At 40.3% G+C, this 25828-nt stretch overlaps 1 protein-coding gene across 2 annotated transcripts in view; it reads left to right on the top strand.

Annotated features, from left to right (window-relative positions):
- The window catches only part of nbas (NBAS subunit of NRZ tethering complex), a 377112-nt gene that overhangs the window by 279989 nt on the left and 71295 nt on the right, over positions 1–25828 (top strand). For both annotated transcript variants that reach the window (XM_062044717.1, XM_062044716.1), the window contains exons 45-47: positions 8917–9263; positions 19643–19867; positions 21056–21258. In XM_062044717.1, coding sequence (XP_061900701.1) covers positions 8917–9263; positions 19643–19867; positions 21056–21258 — 775 coding nt within the window. The remainder of the gene's footprint in view (positions 1–8916; positions 9264–19642; positions 19868–21055; positions 21259–25828) is intronic.

Here is a 25828-nt window from a genome sequence, read left to right as displayed (position 1 = left end):
CCCGTGGACTCCTACTAGTCGGACGTGCCCTAAACAGGCGTCTGCCCGAACCACCTCATCTGGCTCCTCTTGATGTGGAGGAGCAGCGGCTTTACTTTGAGCTTCTCCTGAATGACAGAACTTCTCACCCTATCTCTAAGCCCCACCACTCGACGGAGGAACCTCATTTCAGCCGCTTGTAGCCGTGATCTTGTCCTTTCGGTCATAACCCAAAGATCATGACCATAGTTGAGGATGGGAACGTAGATCGACCGGTAAATTGAGAGCTTTGCCTTCCGCCTCAACTCCTTCTTCACCACGACGGACCAATGCAGGGTCCACATCACTGTAGACGCCACACCGATCCGCCTGTCGATCTCACGATCCACTCTTTCCTCACTTGTGAACAAGATTCTGAGGTACTTGAACTTCTCCACTTAGGGCAAGATCTCTTCCCCAACCCGGAGATGGTACTATACCCTTTTCTGGGCGAGAACCATGGACTCGGATTTGGAGGTGCTGATTCTTATTCCAGTCGCTTCACACTCGGCGGCAAACCGCTCCAGTGGTTCCCCTTCTTAAAGAGAGGCACCAATCCAGAGGCACAGCCCCCGATGTCCACGCAATGCTGCTGAGTCCCACAGCATCTAGAGCCTTAAGGAACTCCGGGCAGATCTCATCCACCCCCGGGGTCCTGCCACCGAAGAGTTTAACTACCTCGGCAACCTCAACCCCAGAAATAAAACAGCCCACCACAGATTCCCCAGGCACTGCTTCCTCATAGGAAGACGTGTAGGTGGGATTGAGGAGGTCTTCAAAGTATTCCCTCCACCGATCCACATTGTAGAGGTCAGCAGCACACCATCCCCACCATGTACGGTGTTGACAGTGCACTGCTTTCCCCTCCTGAGGCGGCAGATTGTGGTCCAGAATCGTGTCAAAGCCTTCCGAAAGTCGTTTTCCATGGCTTCGCTGAATTCCTCCCATGTCCGAGTTTTTGCCCCTGCGACCACTAAAGCCAGCGACTCAATGTCCACCGCCTCCCTTGTGACATGTTCAAAGTTCTTCCGGAGGTGGGAATTGAAACTTTGACGGGAGACTCTGCCAAACGTTCCCTGCAGACCCTCACTATGTATTTGGGCCTACCAGGTCTGACCGGCATCCTCCCCCACCATCGAAGCCAACTCACCACCAGGTGGTGATCGGTAGAAATTTCCGCTCCTCTCACCCGAGTGTCCAAAACACGAGACCGCAAATCCGATGACACAACTACAAAGTCGATCATCGAACTGCGGCCTACAGTGTTTTAGTGCTAAGTGTACATATGTTCATCCTTATGTTTGAACATGGTTTGCGATATGGACAGTCTTTGAAAAGCACAAAAGTCCAATAGCAAAACACCACCTGTGTTCAAACCCGGGCGGCCGTTCTTCCCAATCACGCCTCTACAGGTTTCACTGTCGTTGCCAATATGAGCGTTGAAGTCACCCTGCAGAACAAGGGAATGACCCGAGGGCGCACTCTCCAGTACTCCCTCGAAGGGAATCCGAAAAGGGTGGGTACGTAAGCACAAACAACAGTCAGGACCCGTACCCCAACCTGAAGGCGAAGGTAAGCTACCCTCTCGTCTACCGGAGTACATTTCAACGTAAAGGCTATGAGCTGAGGGGCAACAAGAATTTCCACCCCAGCTCGTCATCTCTCACTGCTTGCAATGCCAGAGTGGAAGAGAGTCCAGCACTCTGAAGAGGACTGGTTCCAGAGCCCTTGCTGTACATCGAAGTGAGTCCGACTAGATCTAGCTGGAACTTCTCCACCTTGGGCACCAGCCCAGGCTCCTTCTCCCCCAGCGATGTGACGTTCCACGTCCCAAGAGCTAGCTTCTGTAGCCGAGAATCGCACCGCCAAGGGCCCTGCCATCGGCTTCCGCCCAGCTCACACTGCAACCGAACTCCATTCCCCCTCCTATGAGTGGTGAGTCGATTGGAGGGGGGACCTGCATTACGTTTTCGGGCTGGGCCCCATGGGGACAAGGCTTGGCCACTAGGAGCTCGCCTGGTGACCCGCGTCCGGGTGAGGCAAATCTGGGTTCTGTAATTTGACTTTCCATCGAGCTGCTCTTTGTCTGGTCCCTCACCTAAGAACTGTTTGTCTTGGGAGACCCTACCAGGGGGCATAGAAGCCACGCAAACTCCTCTGCTACGATAAGGTGGCAGCTCAGAGAGAAGTCAGAACTGCTCCATTGGTCCTAAAAAATGTATTGCCTAAACAACATACTAAAATGCATCATGCATTGCAATACTATCGACATATACTGTATACAACAAATATAATATACCGGAGATAAAAGTAATTATGATTAAAATATGTGACAAATTATAGGATTTATGTATTTAATCAATCATGACAGAAATATGGATTTTTCAAAAATATGACAGAATACACATGGATTTGTGACCTAATTTGGCGTGCGTATGCGTGTGTTTTGTCATGTTTTAGCTGAGAGTGGATGTGTGTGTGTGTTTTGTCATGGTTTGAAGTGAGTGGATCTGTGAGCACGTGTGTGAGTGCGTGTGTGAACATTGACTGAGCCCTCCCCGCAGGCAGGCAGGCATGCCACTGTTAAATATTTAATCTCAGACAGACTGTGGTGTTACCACACTAATGTGTCTGTCTGAGAGCTTACATGCTACACCACAACACACCCAGACACACACACTTACACATACATTTTACATGTGTGACACGAAACAATCCTTTGTTTTGTTGATGTGGTGTATTTTCATTGCATATGTTGTATACATGCATTAGTAGTCATTTACTGCACAGTGGAACCTCAATTTACGAACTTAATTGGTTATATAACAGGGTTCGTGAATAGAAAGGTTTGTATATTGAAGCACATTTCTCCATAAGAAAAAATGTAAACATGACTAATTGCTTCCAGCCTCGACAAAAGTCTACATATACATTTTTCCCCCAGGTTCTTTCGTGCGGGGAATACAACTAATTTATTAAAGTTAAAGTACCAATGATTGTGGTGAAATTTGTCCTCTGCATTTGACCCATCCCCTTGTTCACCCCCTGGGAGGTGAAGGGAGCAGTGGGCAGCAGCGGTGCCGTGCCCGGGAATCATTTTTGGTGATTTAACCCCCAATTCCAACCCTTGTTGCTGAGTGCCAAGCTGGGAGGTAATGGGTCCCATCTTTATAGTCTTTGGTATGACTCGGCCGGGGTTTGAACTCACAACCTACCGATCTCAGGGCGGACACTCTAACCACTAGGTAAGTTATGAGGCGAACAAGACCGTGGTGGACACCAGGTATGTACAAAACCCAAAACCAGTGAAGTTGGCACGTTGTGTAAATCGTAAATAAAAACAGAATACATAATTTGCAAATCCTTTTCAACTTATATTCAATTGAATAGACTGCAAACACAAGATATTTAATGTTGGAGCTGAGATTTTTGGCAAATAATCATTAATTTAGGATTTAATGGCAGCAACACTTTGCAAAAAAGTTGGCACAGGGGCATTTTCACCACTGTGTTACATGGCCTTTCCTTTTAACAACACTCAGTAAACGTTTGGGAACTGAGGAGGCCAATTTCTAAGCTTTTCAGGTGGAATTCTTTCCCATTCTTGCTTGATGTACAAAAGTCTGGGGTCTCCTTTGTTGTATTTTACGCTTCATAATGCGCCACACACTTTCAATGGAAGACAGGTCTGGACTACAGGCAGGCCAGTCTAGTACCCGCACTCTTTTACTATTAAACCACGCTGTTGTAACACGTGGCTTGGCATTGTCTTGCTGAAATAAGCAGGGGCGTCCATAATGGATGGCAACATATCATCAATCAACCAATGTTTATTTATATAGCCCTAAATCACAAGTGTCTCAAAGGGCTGCACATATGTTGCTCCAAAAGCTGTATGTACCTTTCAGCATTAATGGTGCCTTCACAGATGTGTAAGTTACCCATGCTTTGGGCACTAATACACCCCCATACCATTGCAGATGCTGGCTTTTGAACTTTGCGCCTATAACATTTCGGATGGTTCTTTTCCTCTTTGGTCCAGAGGACATGACGTCCACAGTTTCCCAAAACAATTTGGAATGTGGACTCCTCAGACCACAGAACACTTTCCCACTTTGCATCAGTCCATCTTAGATGAGCTCGGGCCCAGCGAAGCCGGCGGCGTTTCTGGGTGTTGTTGATAAATGACTTTGGCTTTGCATAGTAGAGTTTTAACTTGCACTTACAGATGTAGCGATTAACTGTAGTTACTGACAGTGGTTTTCTGAAGTGTTCATGAACCCACGTGGTGATGTCCTTTACACACTGATGACGGTTTTTGACGCAGTACCGCCTAAGTGATCAAAGGTCATGGCCTTGCCGCTTCGTGCAGTGATTTCTCCAGATTATCTGAACCGTTTGATGATATTACAGACCGTAGATGGTGAAATCCCTAAATTCCTTGCAATAGCTCATTGACAAATGTTGTTCTTAAAACTTTTTGACGATTGGCTCACGCATTTGTTCACAAAGTGGTGACCCTCGCCCCATCCTTGTTTGTGAATGACTAAGCATTTCATGGAAGCTGTTTTTATACCCCATCATGGCACCTACCTGTTCCCAATGAGCCTGTTCACCTGTGGGATGTTCCAAATAAGTGTTTGATGAGCATTCCTCAACTTTCTCAGTCTTTTTTGCCACTTGTGCCAGCTTTTTTTAAACATGTTGCAGGCATTAAATTCCAAATGAGCTAATATTTGCAAAAAATTAAGTTTCTTAGTTCGAACATTACATATATTTTCTTTGCAGTGTATTCGATTGAATATAAGTTGAAAAGGATTTGCAAATCATTGTATTCTGTTTTTATTTACAATTTACACAATGTGCCAACTTCACTGGTTTTGGGTTTTGTATTATGATCAGTGATCTGATTTTAATGTGGTTTTATGTAAACATGACAGCCTCAGAAGAACAGCAAGTTCAATGCAGGAAATGTCCTTTTACTAATTAAAGCAACAATCAGAACTTAACATTAAAACAAACTTAATATCAAATAGAAAGAGGCAACATCACACACAGTAGACATGCACTCTCTACGAGGGAACAAATCAATGATTGAAGTGACAAGATTCAACTTGCATTCCAAACAATATTCTCTTTGTGGACCAGAAGATATGACAGCCATGAAAGCACATTCAATCTCTTTATTAGCTAGAATAAACACAATCCAGTGACAACACTCAACAGAGCTGCTGTAACTGCCGACAAACTGCCACCGCTGAGCTAACAAACACAACTGAGCTGTCTGGGCACTGACGTCACAAGTCAGTTGGCAAGGCGCTGCCTTTTAAAGACACACACTCACACACTGCTCCAATATGAAACGTCTCTCAACTACATAAGCAGGATATTTGATTTTTTTTTTAAGTCACCCATTAATTACTTTCCCTAGTAATTAATTACATTTATGAAAGGGTAATCCCCTTGGTAATTAGATTACTTGTTGGCAAAGTAACGAGTAACTATAACTAAAATGTAAACCTAATTTTCGAAGCACTGATGATGATACCATATATGATTAAAAAGTAGCACAGTGGAGAACAATGACTAAAGCAGTCATTTTGCAAACCAGTAAGATGTGTGAATGAAAACTTGACTTACCTAAACTATAGTCTTTCTCAATGTTTTACTTTATTTATTTGCATACAATGTGTAATACTACATTTCATTTACAGAAGCATTTTGTTCAAGACAGAAGTTTTAAGTTTTCACTTTATTAATATCAATTTTGGAGATGATTATTTATTTGCATGCGATGTGCAATGCTACATTTTTGTTAACAGAAGTAATGTATTCAAGACAGCAGTATTGCTGACTAAAGGAAGCTCTTAATTTAGTTATTTGAAAATTATTGCATAAAAAGCTCAAATTATATGTGGTCTAAAATATAATTTTGTAAGAGTAAGATGCAGTGTATGCAGTGTCATTTCAAACTACTAGTTTTTGATTAAATAAAACCAAAACTTGTTTTAAATGATCTCTGTCATTTGTATCCAATGGCTTCTTTAAATAGAAGAAAAAAAATTGTAAATCGAATTTTTGGTGAAAAAATCTGTTATTTTTAGGCCATATCGCCAAGGTCTATAAGGGGGTGATGGACCAACCAGCCCTGCCGACACTCACACACATTGTCACTAGCCCTGTGATGCACTCACAGTTTGAAATCACAAAACTCCTTAACTTCGACAGCCAATGAATAGGAATAAAACTTACAATCCACTTATAAAAAACACTTTACCTTGTCAGTTAATCTTCTTGGCGTGCAACGGAAATCAGGGGAATGAGGCAGTGTCGACATTGCTGTCGATACTTCAGGAATGTTTTAAACCAGTGGTCCCCAACCTTTTTGTAGCTGCGGACCGGTCAACCGTTGAAAATTTGTCCCACAGACCGGTGGGGGGGGGGGGGGGGGGTGTATTTAAAAAAAATATATATACTTTTTTTTTTTTTTACATAAATAAATACAATCATGTGTGCTTACAGACTGTATCCCTGCAGACTGTAATGATCTATATTGATATATAATGTATATATTTTGTTTTTTATGTTGATTTCATTAAAAAAAAAAAAATAAATTTTTTTTTAATACATTTTCTTGTGCGGGCCACTGTTTTAAACCATGGGTGTCAAACTCTGGCCCGCGGGCCAAAATTGGCCCGCCGTGTAATTTCACTTGGCCCTTGAGGCGATATCAAATTAACACTAGAGCTGGCCCGCTGATTATATAGAGCGGCGGTGCCGCGGTAACACCGCATTCACCGCTGAGTCTCATACTTGCCAACCCTCCCGGGAGACTCTCAAATTTCAGTGCCCCTCCCGAAAATCGTCACGTCCGCTTTTCATGCAGTCCAACGAGTGCTGGCCCAGTCACATAATATGTGCGGCTTCTGCACGCACACACAAGTGAATGCAACGCATACTTGATCAACAGCGATACAGGTTACACTGAGGGTGACGGTATAAACAACTTTAACACTGTTAGAAATATACGCCACACTGTGAACCCACACCAAACAAGAATGAGAAACACATTTCGGGAGAACATCCGCACCATAACACAACATAAACACAATAGAACAAATACCCAGAACCCTTTGCAGTACTAACTCTTCCGGGACGCTAAAAGGGGCGTGGGGGTTTGGTGGTAGCGGGGGCTGTATTTTGTAGCGTCCCGGTTGTTTATGTTGTGTTACGGTGTGGATGTTCTCCCGAAATGTGTTTATCATTCTTGTTTGGTGTGGATTCACAGTGTGGCATATATTTCTAACAGTGTTAAAGTTGTTTATACGTCCACCCTAAGTGTAACCTGTATCGCTGTTGATCAAGTATGCTTGCATTCATGTGTGTGTGCGTATAGAAGCTGCACAGATCTTGTGACTGGGCCAGCACGTTGTTAGAATGGATGAAAAGCGGACGTGACGACAGCTCGTAGAGGACGTTAAAGGCAGTGCCTTCAAGGCACGCCCCCAAGACTGTGGTCCAGGTGGACTACGAGATATAATGACTGATGAAGACCTTCGCTCGATAATGAAGGTTGCCTCAGCTCAAAGCCTGAGCCCCGACATTCATGAACTAGCATCCAAGAAAAAATGTCAGGTATCTGGCTTGGGCACATCAGATTAGATCAGTGTGTTGCAATCTGAGCAGTTTAAAGTCCTGAATGGTTGGTTTATTCATTGTTATTTTATTTTCAAGTGTATTAGCCTGTGGAAAAAGTTAATGTTGATATTTACCTCAGAAGGCTGCAAATAGAAAGGCTGCAAATAGAAAAGAGGCATTACATTTTTATTTAAATTGTATTTGATATGCCATTGATATTTTTTTATTATTATTATTATTATTTGAAACTCGATTTTGCATGTCAATATAAAGTTATATTAACCTTGCTTGTTCAATATTCAATGCAAAACTTGTTTGGGTCCCTATTAAAAGGTTAATTTGTTCAACCTTGGCCCGCGGCTTTGTTCAGTTTTAAATTTTGGCCCACTCTGTATTTGAGTTTGACACCCCTGTTTTAAACCATACAGTGCTTTATGTGGACTCATATTGAGCTAGCAAAACTAGAAAAAAGTTAAATAGGCTTAAAACACTTAAAAAGCAAATGTAGCACTGAGCACAGTAGCTAACGACATCACTGTTGTGCTGACTGTATGAGCAGCGGAGATCAAGCAGCCCACCCACAATGGCTGTACTGCCGGGCACAAAATGGATGCGCTGCATGGGTGCATGAAACGTTCGTACACTGAGAGAAGGTTCCTACCAATAAAGCATAATTTTATTCAACCTGGGGTTAGTGAATTGAAAAGTTTATAAAACAAGGGGTTTGTAAATTGAGGTTCCACTACTTAAAGAGACGTCACAATAAATGACCAATACTGTATAAAAATATTTGTCGAGTCCCCTATGGGTTGTGGTCAAAATGCTTTGGAAGACATGCGAGCATACTTAAGTTTTATAACCATTAGACAAATGCTCAAGGACTTAAGGACTATTGATTGCTAAGACTTACCCGTACACCAGCAAAAAACATTTTGCTGGGTAGCAGCCCTGTTTTTCATTTGTCAGAAAAATAACAGCACAGGCTACAAAGTAGGGGTGCATGTTTTGACATGTCTTTGTGTGCAGTGTTTCAGGAGTCGGAGAGTTAAATTACTGCACAAACAAGGGTCCGTAAAAGCACGTTTGGTTGGGTTTGGTGTGAAATACACTCATTAAAACACCTTCAGGATGTACTTCCTCAGCTACAGCCAACATTAGTAACCTCTTTCGTGTCTCCACAAATATTAAAGATCTCTTGTAATGGCCAGCTTCCTTCTGTTGTACAGCATAATGATAAATGAATGAATCTCATACACGCAGGCTTAAACTACCGCCAGCTGACAGACGAGTCTCTGGACCCACTGGCCGCTCTTAAACCGGTCCTGACGAGTCAGAACGTCCTGTCAATCTCGAAACTCGCCAATCGTGTGCCAAGGCCCGGCGGCGGTGGAGGGTCGGCAATGCTTTCCCCAAGTGCCGTCCACGCCACATGGCTGCAGAAGATGTTCTGGAAAGGAGACGCCCAGTTGTTGAAAAGACCTCCCCAAAGCGACCAGGACTACCTCCATGCTTACGACATCTGTGCCAAGTACCTGGACAGACTGCTGCCTGCTGACGCTGTCCACCTTCTGGACAACATCACTTTCTCCACACAGGCTGTCAAGCAGGTAAGTGGATTTATTAGATTCTTCTTATTCTTTTTTCTTTAGGGCTCCTGTAAAGGGGAGAGGGGCGTCCCATCCCTGTTCTTTGAGCTGAGCAGATTAAGCAGCTTTTTCCAGAGCTGACAGTTTTGTGCCAGCTGTTCTACATCCTCCACAGCAACTCTGTGTAGTTGGAGGTCGCCCGCAATGACGTCGAGCAATCGGGTGCGGGGTTTGCTCTGTGGTCTTCTCCAGCTTGCTGCCCTTGCTGGTCAAACTGGAGAATGGCTCTTCCTTAGATTACCTTATTCAAATCCATATTAGCTATTTCATAACATAACATTCATGGTTTGATTGGTTGTGTGTTACATGATCAGCTTTCCCATTACTCATTTTACATAATTGATCATGTTTACAGTTAGGTACTCCTCTGGAAGGTCATCTCTTATATCCCCAAAAAGGTATATTTGTTTTATTTTTAGAAATCGGCCTTTTGTAAGATTCTAATGTCAAGTTTGCATTTACAGTAAGATGTACTAATTGCATAACACAATACATCCATCCATCCATTTTCTACCGCTTGTCCCTTTTGGGGTCGCGAGGGGTGCTGGTGCTTATCTCAGCTGCATTCGGGCGGAAGGCGGGTTACACCCTGGACAAGTCGCCACCTCATCGCAGGGCCAACATAGATAGACAGACAACATTCACACTCACATTCACACACTGGGGCCAATTTAGTGTTGCCAATCAACCTATCCCCAGTGCATGTCTTTGGAGGTGGGAGGAAGCCGGAGTACCCGGAGGGAACCCACGCAGTCACGGGGAGAACATGCAAACTCCACACAGAAAGATCCCGAGCCCGGGATTGAACTCAGGACTACTCAGGACCTTTGTATTGTGACGCACATGCACTAACCCCTGTTCCACCGTGCTGCCCTTAACACAACACAATACAATACCAAATAAATACAGAAATACATTTTATATAATTATATAAAGTGTCTTTATTTATTGGATCATTTTAATAACGTTAAATAAAAACACTGGTAACACTTTAGTATGGGGAACATATTCACCATTAATTAGTTACTTATTAACATGCAAATTAGTAACATATTGGCTCTTAATTAGTCATTATTAAGTACTTATTAATGCCTTATTCTGCATGGCCTTATTATACAACCAGTAAGCCATTAACTAAGAGTCTTCCCTCAATAACCTCAGAATTATTGCTTATTAGTAACCCTAATCCTTATATGTTCCCCTAGTGTCCAAATAACTCTAAATTAAGTCTTTGTTACTTAGAATATGTTCCCCATACTAAAGTGTTACCAAAATACTAATAGTTGTTTATTAATAATCAATATTTTTTGTAATTAAAACAATTACAACAACAAAAACATCGGAAATTAAAACAAAATTAGAACAACCAAAATGATACATAATACATACAAACATAAATCAAATGCACAGTATAAATATATATAAAAATGAATAGCCTGAAATAAAATATGGTCTTTGTGCAATATGAATTTTATGTATTATTATCATTATTATTCATTGTTGGCTGAATGTCTATATTCAATACATTTAACAATAATAATTAACCAATAAAGTAATGGCTGAAAAATTGACTCAAAGTAATAATTACAGCAAAAAATTTTAAATAAATCAAGAATAATATAAAAGTTAAAATAAAAATAAAGACAGGTAAAAAAAGAACAATATAAATTAATACATACAATTTGTAATAAAATAATGAGTACCTCGCATAGAATAAGTACAGAAAAAAATTAAATGTTAAAGATAAGAAATAGTAATATTTTCTATGAAAAATATTGATAACGGATGATACAACCGCAGTAATTTTTTTTTTTAAAAGCCCAAGTAAAATAAACATCTTTAAATACCTAGAAAAGCACAATAAAAATGTTACGTACTATTATTCTATAAATATATGTCTAAATATATACATTCAAATATCACGTATGACATGATTGAAACCATCTTACTAAAAGCTTAAAATCTTTGAAGGCGTTTTTTCTTTTTCTGCATGCTGTATTGAGTTGTTATATAATGTACAGCATATTACTTACACAATAAACATGAGCCTCTCTCCGCATAAAATATATATGGATAAATGGCATTAGAAGGTTCTCATATTATGAATATCATTCTTATGTTTTATTCCTGAATTCACGCCGCCACCTTGTCTTCCTCTCTTTACCCCCTCCTGTTCTTTCGAGTGAGCTAATTCTTCCTCCTCCATTTCAGAGGCAATTAAACTGCAACTCCCAGCAGGCACGTAGGTCCCACTGTGCTTTTTAACATGCACTTTATCTCTCACAAACCTGCTGTCAGCTTCCTTTCATTCTCTTTTTTGTCATCTTTCAACCCTTTCAGGGGAAAAAAGCCTTGACTCCTCTCATTGTCTGACCTTTAACACCCCTTTTCCCTCATGATGGATTGCTCCATTTCCCATAAGGCCAAAGGGTGAGATAAATGGTCAGGATGTACCCTACCACCTCCTGAACATATATACAGTATGTGACTTTTTTTTTTGTAACGAAAGAGCAGTTTGCTGGCGTTTTTTCCCCTTGAGATCATAGAAAGGCCATTTATAATGTTTCACCCTCAGCTCAAACAATAAACACACTTTACTTTCTCCAAAGAGGTTATGTTGTCTACACTATTTGTTATTTAGTTAGTTGTTGCATAGTTTATTTGGGTGCTGGTTGGCAAGAATAGTTTGCAGTTTACATCAAAAACAAACATATTAGTAATTCTAAATATCAATGGTTGGGTTTAATTTTGGAGAGATTCTTCGGTTTTATGTTAAATGGTGCCCTGAGCAAGGTAACCTTTTTTTCTGGTGGGGGCGCACACTACCCTTTCATCAATGCTGCCCTTTGCGCTCAAATATAGTGTCAGATTGATTGTGTCTGTCACAACAAGGTCGGTATTGGGAGGCACAATTGGTCAACACATGCGTGAAAACTACATCACTTCCTTTAACTTGTTTTACGGCAGTTATGTTAGTAATTAGATTATCCAAAAAATAGTGCTCGATACCGTGGTAGAGCGTAATATGTATGTGTGGGAAAAAAATCACAAGACTATTTCATCTCTACAGGCCTGTTTCATGAGGGGTTTTCCTCAATCCTCAGGAGATTTTAATGGAAGCATTCACATACCATGGTTTATATAGGGCACAGAGCGGGTGGGTACAGGCAGGCGTGGGGGCGTGGTGATTGACTCATGTGTTACCTAGGAGGTGTTTCCTTCTGTGACGGCATGCTGATACAATTTCGCTGCGCTTGTTGAGGGATGACAAGTCTGGACGGTATATGATAAACAGTTTCTCTTTTAAGCATAGGTTGCATCTTTTGTTACCATTGTTGTAAGGTGTGCTGGATGCAAGAATTTGCCATGTTATTGAGTATTCAACATTATTGTCTTTGAGATTCCAAATGTGTTTACTGAGTTCTGTAGTGTTCTGGAGTCTTTTGCATCTGAAAGAAGCCTTGTGATTGTTCCATCTGGTTTTGAATTCTCCCTCAGTTAATCCTACGTATGTGTCGGATGTGTTAATGTCCTTGCGTATTACCTTTGCTTGGTAAACAACTGATGATTGTAAGCACCCCCCGTTGAGAGGGCAATCAGGTTTCTTGCGGCAGTTACAGTCTTTGTCGGTTTTGGAGTCGTTCTGCCTGGTGGTGGGCGGCTCCTTTTCAATTGCTTTATTGTGGTTTGAAATGATTTGTCGCATGTTGTTCATGCAGCTGTAGCTCAATTTAATGTTGTTCTTGTTGAATACTTTTCTTAGGGTGTTGCCTTTGGGGAAGTGTTTGTCGATCAGGGTGAGGAATTTGTGGCCAATATTAGTTGAGACGTTTTTGCTGTATGGGGGGTTGTACCAGATAATGTTGTTTCGTTTTCTGCTCCTTTTTGGTTGGTTTCCTGGCGTGGGTTCGTAGGTGAGGGTGAAGTTGTATCCGCATTCATCAAGTGCTTTTTGGTACGGGGGGGGGGGTTGCTTTGTCGAATTCAGCTTTGCTAGATGACAGCATCGATAGTCTTTTATTAATTCCGGTAATTCACGAAACCCAACACAACACTCCAATATGTGCACCATGACAGCAACCACCCACCCACCACCACGAAAAGAATACCTACCGGAATTAATAAAAGACTATCGATGAAGATAACTTTAAAGGCCTACTGAAATGAATTTTTTTTATTTAAACGGGGATAGCAGATCTATTCTATGTGTCATACTTGATCATTTCGCGATATTGCCATATTTTTGCTGAAATGATTTAGTATAGAACAACGACGATAAAGATTGCAACTTTTGGTATCTGATAAAAAAAAGGCTTGCCCCTACCGGAAGTAGCGTGACGTAGTCAATTGAACATATACTCAAAGTTCCCTATTGTTTACAATGATGGCCGCATGAAGTGAGAGAGATTCGGACCGAGAAAGCGACAATTTCCCCATTAATTTGAGCGAGGATGAAAGATTTGTGGATGAGTAAAGTGCAAGTGAAGGACTAGTGGGGAGTTGAAGCTATTCAGATAGGGAAGATGCTGTGAGAGCCGGGGGTGACCTGATATTCAGCTGGGAATGACTACAACAGTAAATAAACACAAGACATATATATACTCTATTAGCCACAACACAACCAGGCTTATATTTAATATGCCACAAATTAATCCTGCATAAAAACACCTACGTGTTTCTTATGCTAGCTCCTAGCTCCTCTGCTAGCTCCTAGCTCCATAGAACGCGCCAATACAATTCAAACACCTGATCAACACACACAATCACTCAGCCCAAAAGACCGTTCACCTAACCCAAGGTTCATAAAGCTCATATATTTTTAAAAAGTTACGTACGTGACGCGCACGTACGGTCAAGCTATCAAATGTTTAGCAGCCAAGGCTGCATACTCACGGTACCTGATATTCAGCTGGGAATGACTAAAACAGTAAATAAACACAAGACATACATTTACTCTATTAGCCACAACACAACCAGGCTTATATTTAATATGACACAAATTAATCCTGCATAAAAACACCTACGTCTTTGTTATGCTAACTCCTAGCTCCTATGCTAGCTCCTAGCTCCATAGAACACGCCAATACAATTCAAACACCTGATCAACACACACAATCACTCAGCCCAAAAGACCGTTCACCTAACCCAAGGTTCATACAGCTTATATATTTTAAAAAAGTTACGTACATACGCAAAAAAAAGTTGCGCACATACGGTCAAGCGATCAAATGTTTAGAAGCCAAAGCTGCATACTCACAGTAGCACGTCTGCGTCTTTGTCATCCAAATCAAAGTAATCCTGGTAAGAGTCTGTGTTGTCCCAGTTCTCTACAGGCGTCTGTGTATCGAAGTCAAAAGTCCTCCTGGTTAGAGTCTCTGTTATCCGAGTTCTTCCATCTTGACTGCATCTTTCGGGAATGTAAACAAAGAAGCGCCGGCTGTGTACTGTTGTTGCTGACTTCGTTCGAAAAATACGTCCATTTCGCACCGACAACTTTCTTCTTTGCTTGCTCAGCTTCTTTCTCCATAATGCAATGAACATGATTGTAACAGATTCACGAACACAGATGTCCAGAATACTGTGGAATTATGAAATGAAAACAGAGCTTTTTCGTATTGGCTTCAATGTGGAAGGCATACCCGTGTTCCCCGGGCTACGTCACGCGCATACGTCATCCTCAGAGGCGTTTCGAACCGGAAGTTTAGCGGCAAATTTAAAATGTCACTTTATAAGTTAACCCGGCCGTATTGGCATGTGTTATAATGTTAAGATTTCATCATTGATATATAAACTATCAGACTGCGTGGTAGTGGGTTTCAGTAGGCCTTTAAACTAGTCTTAACTTTAAAGAAATACACTCTATACATTGCTAATGAAGATCTAACTGTATATATATATATATATATATATATATATATATATATATATATATATATATATATATATATATATATATATATATATATATATATATATATATATATATATATATACAGTTAGATCTTCATAATTTGGGCTCTGCATGCCAGCACATTGGATTTGAAAATAAACGGAATTAAAGTGTAGACTTTAAGGTTAAATTAAAGGGGTTGAACAAAAATACATGATTTAACATGTAGGAATTGTAGCTATTTTTATACAATGAGTACAATAATATGAGTGTTGTGCACTTGAGTGGTTGTTGTGAAGGGGTTTTTCTTCACCATGGAAATGATTGTTTGGTCATCCACCACTGTTGCCTTTTTTGAACATCCAGGCTTTTTTGAGTTCCTAAGCTCACCAGTGCACTCTTTTTTTCTCAGAATGTACCAAACTGTTACATTTGTTTGGCCACTCCTAACATTTCTGCTGTCTCTCTGATGGATTTATTTTCTTTTTTTTCAGCTTCAGGATGGTCTGTTTCACCTTCAATGAACAATAACTCCAGACCTTTTAACTGCTTAATTTATGACAGGTTAACAAGAGCTCATGAAGTCTTGTTATTTTTTTTTAATCTTTTTGAGTGGATTGTCCAATTACTTTTAGTCCATTGAAAAAGAGGCGGCTAATTCCAAAACCATTGCTCCAATTTAGATGTGAATACTTTCAAAGTACAGCTGAGAGTCTGCACTTTAAGCTCATATTGATTATGTAATTGTATTCTGAATATCTTGTCTTAAACAGCTAAAATAACAAAACTTGTGCCACTGTCCAAATATTTCTGGACCTATATATATATATATATATATATATATATATATATATATATATATATATATATATATATATATATATATATATATATATATATATATATATATATATATATATATATATATATATATATATATATATACATACATATATATATATATATGCCTCGTATGCCTTGTGTGCAATAAGTAGTGACTTTAAATGGTTTCTCTCATTGTGTCTTCAGACCATCAAGCCAATAGACAATTACAGCATGAGAAAGTTCACATTGACGCAAACAATGGTATAGCGTACATTTTTGTTTGAATCCCTATTTTAGCTTTATTTGAAGAAGCAGCAAAATTCGACAGAACACCGGATAATTATGGGACTTAAAGGTACAAATAGATTTATTTTTTTTCATTATGTATCGTCATGTAAAATAACTTTTAAAAATCAATGTTACCAATTCTTGTGTTCGTCCCGAATACTCCACATTACACCTCATTTTTTGGAAAATACTGTTTTGTTTTTTCCATAAAAATTTTGAGAAAGAGAGCATAATGACATAAAACATGAAACAATATATAGTCGTGGTCAAAAGTTTACATACACTTGTGAAGGACATAAAGTCATGGCTGTCTTGAGTTTCCAATAATTTCTACAACTGTTATTTTTTTTGTGATAGAGTGATTGAAAAACATACTTGTTTGTCACAAAAAACATTCATGAAGTTTGGTTCGTTTATAAATTTATTATGGGTCTACTGAAAATGTGACTAAATCTGCTGGGTCAAAAGTATACATACAGCCACATAAATTATCAATTTAGGTGATGTAGAAAAGTTACATTCAAATCAAATTAGCTTCATGGCTTGGACACTTAACTTCATGTGAGTGATTATGATTGACGACACATGTTGACTTCTCTGAGCCCATTTAAATATGGCACATCTGATACAGTCATTAGACTCGGTTACAAACGCGACAATGGTTAAGTCAAAAGAACTCAGCACAGATCTGAAAAAAACGAATCATTGACTTGAACAAGTCAGGAAAGTCACTTGGAGCCATTTCAAAGCAGCTTAAGGTCCCAAGAGCAACTGTGCAGACAATTGTTGGTAAGTATAAAGTGCATGACACAGTTTTGTCACTACCACGATCAGCAAGAAAACGCAAGCTATCACCTGCTGCTGAGAGAAAATTGGTCAGGATGATCAAGAGTCAACCGAGAACCACCAAAAAGCGGGTCTGCAATGAATGGGAAGCTGCTGGAACACAGATGTCAGTGTCGACAGTCAAGCATATTTTGCATCGCCATGGACTGAGAGGCTACCATGCAAGAAGGAAGCCCTTGCTCCAGAAGCGACACCTTAAAGGCCTACTGAAATGAATTTTTTTTATTTAAACGGGGATAGCAGATCTATTCTATGTGTCATACTTGATCATTTTGCGATATTGCCATATTTTTGCTGAAAGGATTTAGTATAGAACAACGACGATAAAGATTGCAACTTTTGGTATCTGATAAAAAAAAAAGGCTTGCCCCTACCGGAAGTAGCGTGACGTAGTCAGTTGAACATATACGCAAAGTTCCCTATTGTTTACAATGATGGCCGCATGAAGTGAGAGAGATTCGGACCGAGAAAGCGACAATTTCCCCACTAATTTGAGCGAGGATGAAAGATTTGTGGATGAGTAAAGTGCAAGTGAAGGACTAGTGGGGAGTTGAAGCTATTCAGATAGGGAAGATGCTGTGAGAGCCGGGGGTGACCTGATATTCAGCTGGGAATGACTACAACAGTAAATAAACACAAGACATATATATACTCTATTAGCCACAACACAACCAGGCTTATATTTAATATGCCACAAATTAATCCTGCATAAAAACACCTACGTGTTTGTTACGCTAGCTCCTAGCTCCTCTGCTAGCTCCTAGCTCCATAGAACACCCCAATACAATTCAAACACCTGATCAACACACACAATCACTCAGCCCAAAAGACCGTTCACCTAACCCAAGGTTCATAAAGATTATATATTTTTAAAAAGTTACGTACATACGCAAAAAAAAGTTGCGCACATACGGTCAAGCGATCAAATGTTTAGAAGCCAAAGCTGCATACTCACAGTAGCACGTCTGCGTCTTTGTCATCCAAATCAAAGTAATCCTGGTAAGAGTCTCTGTTGTCCCAGTTCTCTACAGGCGTCTGTGTATCGAAGTCAAAAGTCCTCCTGGTTAGAGTCTCTGTTATCCGAGTTCTTCCATCTTGACTGCATCTTTCGGGAATGTAAACAAAGAAGCGCCGGCTGTGTACTGTTGTGGCTGACTACGTTCGAAAAATACGTCCATTTCGCACCGACAACTTTCTTCTTTGCTTGCTCAGCTTCTTTCTCCATAATGCAATGAACATGATTGAAACAGATTCACGAACACAGATGTCCAGAATACTGTGGAATTATGAAATGAAAACAGAGCTTTTTCGTATTGGCTTCAATGTGGAAGGCATACCCGTGTTCGCCGGTCTACGTCACGCGCATACGTCATCCTCAGAGGCGTTTCGAACCGGAAGTTTAGCGGCAAATTTAAAATGTCACTTTATAAGTTAACCCGGCCGTATTGGCATGTGTTATAATGTTAAGATTTCATCATTGATATATAAACTATCAGACTGCGTGGTCGGTAGTAGTGGGTTTCAGTAGGCCTTTAAGGCTCGTCTAAAGTTTGCTGCTGACCACATGGACAAAGATAAGATCTTCTGCAGGAAAGTTCTGTGGTCAGATGAAACAAAAATTTAGCTGTTTGGCCACAATACCCAGCAATAGGTTTGGAGGAGAAAATGTGAGGCCTTTAATCCCAGAACACCATGCCTACTGTCAATCATGGTTGTGGTAGTATTATGCTCTGGGCCTGTTTTGCTGCCAATGGAACTAGTGCTTTACAGAGAGTAAATGGGACAATGAAAAAGGAGGATTACCTCCAAATTCTTCAGGTCAACCTAAAATCATCAGCCCGGAGGTTGGGTCTTGGGCACAGTTGGGTGTTCCAAAAGGAAAATGACCCCAAACACATGTCAAAAGTGGTAAGGAATTGATAAATCAGGCTAGAATTAAGGTTTTAGAATGGCCTTCCCAAAGTCCTGACTTAAATGTGGACAATGCTGAAGAAACAAGTCCATGTCAGAAAACCAACAAATTTAGCTGAACTGCACCAATTTTGTCAAGACGAGTGGTCAAAAATTCAACCAGAAGCTTGTGGATGGCTACCAAAAGCGCCTTATTGCAGTGAAACTTGCCAAGGGACATGTAACCAAATATTAACATTGCTGTATGTATACTTTTGACCCAGCAGATTTGGTCACATTTTCAGTAGACCCATAATAAATACATCAAAGAACCAAACTTCATGAACGTTTTTTGTGACAAACAATTTTGTGCTCCAATCACTCTATCACAAAAAAATAAAAGTTGTTGAAATGATTGGAAACTCAAGACCGCCATGACATTATGTCCTTTGTATGTAAACTTTTGACCACAACTGTATATATATTAGATGTTCAGTTAGATAAGATTTGAAAGTGTGAAAAAAGAAGTCACATTTATGAGTCGGACCTTTTTATGACCTAAGGGTTAGAAATGTAAGATAATAGCCTTTTCTTTCTACAGCTGAGCATCCAGGCGCGTTCTGAGCTGATTCGCCGAGCTACCAAAGCCCTGCGCCAGCTGGGCGAGAAGAGTAGGAAGCGAGGGGGAGATGCAGCCGACAATCAGGATGGGGCGGACCCGACGGCGATGACTTTTGACGAGGCCTTGGCACACCTGCAGCAATCACAAGCCCACCTGGATACGCTGAGTCATCCATTCATCGTGTCGCTCAAAGACAGCCAGCAGGTAGACGCTGTGTGCGCGACACTTTCTCTCATTCATGCGGTAAAAGACATGTCTCAGGATCACTGCTCGATCAAAAACAAATATTGTGCCCCCTTTAGTGTTTTGTTAGTTTAAACCTGGTCAGATCGAGTATGTGTACATTATGTATCTGTTTTATTAGCCCAAGCCGCACTCATTTACACTTCTGTCACCTAACACTTGTAATGTGTGTGTATGTGTGCATGGAAACATTAGTGTATGATTTGACTAGGCCAGTGTTGTAACATCACTGAAAACTGGTCATTTTTGCCTCCCACAGTGCTAGTTAATAGCATTTAACCGTTGTTTTTAGAATAGATAGATTATAAATAAATAATAAAGGCAGGGTTACGAATTTGTATCGTATGATAAATTAATTTGATTGAAAAAATTAAACATATAATTAATGATTAACTCCCCACTCAAGGATCAAAAATAGTCTGGTATGTCATCCTCCATGAACCAGGACGTAGCCAGCTGGCTAACAAACAAACAAAAGTATGTCGCTCTGCAAGTCTTTACTTCGGAATTTGTTTCTCCATCCATCCATCCAATTAAGTCATTAAAGTTAAACCACTCGGTGTGGTAAAATTACCCTCTGCATTTGGCCCATCCCCTTGTTCCACCCCCTGGGAGGTGAGGGGAGCAGTGAGCAGCAGCGGTGGCCGCGCTCGGGAATCATTTTGGTGATTTAACCCCCAATTCCAACCCTTGATACTGAGTGCCAAGCAGTGAGGTAATGGGTCCCATTTTTTTAGTTTGGTATGAACAAAGCATTCCACCCACCCCAAAATCAAAGATGGTCGGGTACAGTCCTGTTGTCTTATGTCACCCTCCTTGAACCAAGAAGTAGCCTGCTAGATAACAAACGGATAGACAAAAACAAAAATGTCTTTCCGTTATTTTTTTCACTTTTGGTGGATTAATTACTGTCTTCTGGAATCTAAAATGGTCTGGCAAACACACAAAAATGTATTGGCCATCATGACAATGTTTTTACTTTTATCAGAGGAGTTAATTTACTCTTTCTACCGTTTGAGTGACACGATGGAACCATTGGTTGTACTCCAGAATCAAAACTGGTTCATTACGTCCTTATTAGATAAGGAAGTAGCCTGCTAGCTAGCAAACAGGCCATTGAAACATCGTCTTTTTGATCTTGCGTTCCAGGAGCAGCTGCGGGGTTACAATCGACTGTACGATATGTCTCGATCGGAAAGGTCAAAAGTGCACAAGCTGGCGGTCACCATGGCAACTGACGGGCAGCCTCTGGAGAGTATCGCAGAGCTCCTGAAGGTCGCTGTGGGTTGCCTCGACCTGTCTGTCAAAAGCGTGCTGCAGGATGCGGTCGCCAGAGTGGTCGCCGAACTAAGGTATTGACTGTACATTTTTCGTTGTTAGCCTAGCACTAGCAGCTAACTTTAGCCTGATTCCAAAACGCATGCTCCTTGTCGCTGCCTTTGAGGATGTAACAGTAACCGCTTATTAATCAGACAAGGCATGGACCACTGACATGTCAGCAAAAATCAACTAATAATAGGATGGCGGTTTAGACAAAATGGCTGTCAAACACCTCCTGCTGAGACAGGAAAATCATGTTGTCAGACGCTGTCCTATTATTTGCTTTCTTCCTTTTTTATATAAGAGCTTTACATTTGCACTTGACGCCCCCTCGCTACCTTGCACAACCATTAAACACACGCCAGTGGAAAATGTCCTCTTCATGTAAACACAGGAAAGAAATGTTTAGAATGAAAGTGCTACTATGTTTGAATGTGTATATTGCGTTTTGAAGAGTGCTTTATTTAATTAGGTTTAATTATTAGCTAATTAAAGGCTAATGATAGAAGCTCAATACAAATGTGGTCAAAATAAACAAAACGGGAGTAAATGTTTTGAAATTTCAAATATATTATTATTAAGTGGTAGAATTTTACTGGTCACCAACCTTTTCCCTGGTCTTAGCAAGGTCTACCCCTGTAACGACTGTGATTTTATGTACGCTAAATATACTGTATGTGTGTGTGTGTATATGTGTGTGTGTGTGTGTATATATACTGAACAAAAATATAAACGTAACACTTGGGTTTTTGCTCCCATTTTGCACGAGTTGAAATCAAAGATCTAAAACTTTTACTATATACACAAAAGACCTTCCATATTTTTCGGACTATAAGTCGCTCCGGAGTATACGTCGCACCGGCCGAAAATGCACAATAAAGAAGGAAAAAAACATATATACGTCGCACTGGAGTATAAGTCGCATTTTTGGGGGAAATTTATTTGATAAAATCCAACACCAAGAATAGACATTTGAAAGGCAATTTAAAATAAATAAAGAATAGTGAACAACAGGCTGAATAAGTGTACGCCATATGACGCATAAATAACCAACTGAGAACGTGCCTGGTATGTTAACGCAACACATCATGGCAAGATGGTAAATGGTAAATGGGTCGTACTTGTATAGCGCTTTTCATTCTTTTCTTTTTTTTAAGGAACTCAAAGCGCTTTGACAGTATTTCCACATTCACCCATTCACACACACACATTCACACCCTGATGGCGGGAGCTGCCATGCACGGCGCTAACCAGACCCATCAGGAGCAAGTGTCTTGCTCAAGGACACAACGGACGTGACTAGGATGGTAGAAGGTGGGAATTGAACCAGTAACCCTCAGATTGCTGGCACGGCCACTCTCCCAACTTCGCCACACCGTCCCCAAGCAAGAGTCAATCAAATAACTATAACATATAGAACATGCTGTACGTTTACCAAACAATCTGTCACTCCCGATCGCTAAATCCGATGAAATCTTCCTCCCTGGTGTCGCCTCTGGTATGTCCTTTCTTTCTGCTGCTCGATTGCCGTTCTCTGCTGCATATTTCACTACGTCCAGCTTGTAATCTGCAGTATATGATTTCCTTTTTGGTGCCATTTTTGTTCAGTCTTTCTCAGTTTTTATAAGTTACCGCCAATGTTGATGTGATCCATTTTAATGGCTACGGCAGTAGCATATAGCAGTTAGCATCCCATTACCCACAATGCACTTCTGCCATGACCCTCCCCCGCCGAATTCTTATTGGTTGACGTGTGAGTGACGATTGTTGACGTGTGTGTGACGATTGCTGCCATTTGCTTCGTCTCTTACACGAATTAGATAAATAATATTATTTGATATTTTACGGTAATGTGTTAATAATTTCACACATAAGTCGCTCCGGAGTATATGTCGCACCCTCGGCCAAACTATGAAAAAAACTGTGACTTATAATCCGAAAAATATGGTATTCCTCTCAAATATTGTTCACAAAACTGTCTAAATCTGTGTTAGTGAGCACGCCTCCTTTGTCAAGATAATCCATCCCACCTCACAGGTGTGGCATATCAAGATGCTGATTATTGCTCAGGTGTGCCTTAGGCTGCTCACAATAAAAGGCCACGCTGAAGTGTGCAGTTTTGCTTTATTGGGGATCTGGGTTGTCAGAAAAGTAGTCAGTATCTGGTGTGACCAACATTTTCCTGACGCAGTTCAACACATTTCCTTTGCATTAAGTTGATCAGGTTGTTGATTGTGGCCTGTGGAATGTTGGTCCACTCCTCTTCAATGGCTGTGCCAAGTTGCTGGATATTGTCAGGAATTGGAACACGCTGCCGTATACGCCAATCCACAGCATCTCAAACATGCTCAATGGGTGACATGTCCGGTGAGTATGCTGGCCATGCAAGAACTGGGATGTTTTCAGCTTCCAGGAATTGTGTACAGATCCTTGCAACATGGGGCCGTGCATTGTAATGCTGCAACATGAGGTGATGGTCTCGGGTGAATGGCACAACAATGGGCTTCAGGATCCCGTCACGGTATCTCTGTGCATTCAAAATGCCATCAATAAAATGCACACGCATTTGTTGTCCATAACGTACGCCTGCCCATACCATAACCCCACCCCCACCATGGGCCACTCATTTCACAATTGATTGATTGATTGATTGAAACTTGTATTAGTAGATTGCACAGTTCAGTACATATTCCGTACAATTGACCACTAAATGGTAACACCCGAATAAGTTTTTTAACTTGTTTAAGTCGTGGTCCACATAATCAATTCATGGTACAAATATCACAACGTTGACATCAGCAAACCACTCTCCTACACGATGCCACACACGCTCCGCCATCTGCCCTGAACAGTGAAAACCGGGATTCATCGTGCCAGACGCCATCAAATGAGAGCATTTGCCCACTCAAGTCAGTTACGATAGCGAACTGCAGTCAGGTCGAGACCCCGATGAGGACGACGATGAGCTCCCCTGAGAAGGTTTCTCACAGTTTGTGCAGGCATTTTTTGGTTAGGCAAACCAATTGCAGTAGCTGTCCGGGTGGCTGGTCTCAGACAATATGGAGGGTCACCTGCTGGATGCGGGGGTCCTGGGCTGGTGTGGTTACTTGTGAGGCCGGTTGGATGTACTGCCAAATTCTCTGAAACTCCCTAGTATATGGCTTATGGTAGAGAAATGAACATTCAATTCATGTTCTGAACAGTTTTGACATTTCTGCAGTCGGCATGCCAACTGCAAGCTCCCTCAAAACTTGCGACATCTGTGGCATTGTGCTGTGTGATAAAATGTCACATTTCAGTGTGGCCTTTTATTGTAGCCTAAGACACGCTCGTGCAATAATCATGCTGTTTAATCAGTATTTTAATATGCCACACTTGTGAGATGGGATGGATTATCTTCACAAAGAACTGCTAACTAACAGATTTGTGAATAATATTTGAGAGGAATAGGTATTTTGTGTGTATAGTAAAAGTTTTAGATCAAAAACAGGAGCAAAAACAAGTGTTGTTCTTATTCTTGTTCAGTGAATATATGTATATGTATGTGTATATGTGTGTATATATATATATATATATATATATATATATATATATATATATATATATATATATGTATGTATGTATGTATGTATGTATGTATATATATATGTATGCATATATATACGTATATATATATATATATATATATATATATATATATATATATATATATATATATATATATGTATGTATGTATGTATGTATGTATGTATATGTATATATATACAATACCGTTCAAAAGTTTGGGGTCACCCAAACAATTTTGTGGAATAGCCTTCATTTCTAAGAACAAGAATGGACTGTCGAGTTTCAGATGAAAGTTCTCTTTTTCTGGCCATTTTGAGCCCACAAATGTGATGCTCCAGAAACTCAATCTGCTCAAAGGAAGGTCAGTTTTGTAGCTTCTGTTAGGAGCTAAATTGTTTTCAGATGTGTGAACATGATTGCACAAGGGTTTTCTAATCATCAATTAGCCTTCTGAGCCAATGAGCAAACACATTGTACCATTAGAACACTGGAGTGATAGTTGCTGGAAATGGGCCTCTATACACCTATGTAGATATTGCACCAAAAACCAGACATTTGCAGCTAGAATAGTCATTTACCACAGTAGCAATGTATAGAGTGTATTTCTTTAAAGTTAAGACTAGTTTAAAGTTATCTTCATTGAAAAATAAGGACATTTCAATGTGACCCCAAACTTTTGAACGGTAGTGTATATATATATATAGATATATATATTTATGTATGTATGTATGTATATATATACATGTATATATGTATATATGTATATATATATATATATATATATATATATATATATATATATATATATATATATATATAATATATATATATGTATGTATGTATGTATGTATGTATATATATATATATATATATACATATATATATATTTATGTATGTATATATATATATTAAAAGTTAAAGTTAAAGTACCAATGATTGTCACACACACACTAGATGTGGTGAAATTTGTCCTCTGCATTTGACCCATCCCCTTGATCACCCCCTGGGAGTTGAGGGGAGCAGTGGGCAGCAGCG

The sequence above is a fragment of the Entelurus aequoreus genome, linkage group LG04, assembly GCF_033978785.1.
Source record: "Entelurus aequoreus isolate RoL-2023_Sb linkage group LG04, RoL_Eaeq_v1.1, whole genome shotgun sequence".
NCBI classification, from domain to species: Eukaryota; Metazoa; Chordata; class Actinopteri; order Syngnathiformes; family Syngnathidae; genus Entelurus; species Entelurus aequoreus.
The sequence above is the reverse complement of the archived record's forward strand: the minus strand, read 5'-3'. Positions and strand labels throughout refer to the sequence as shown.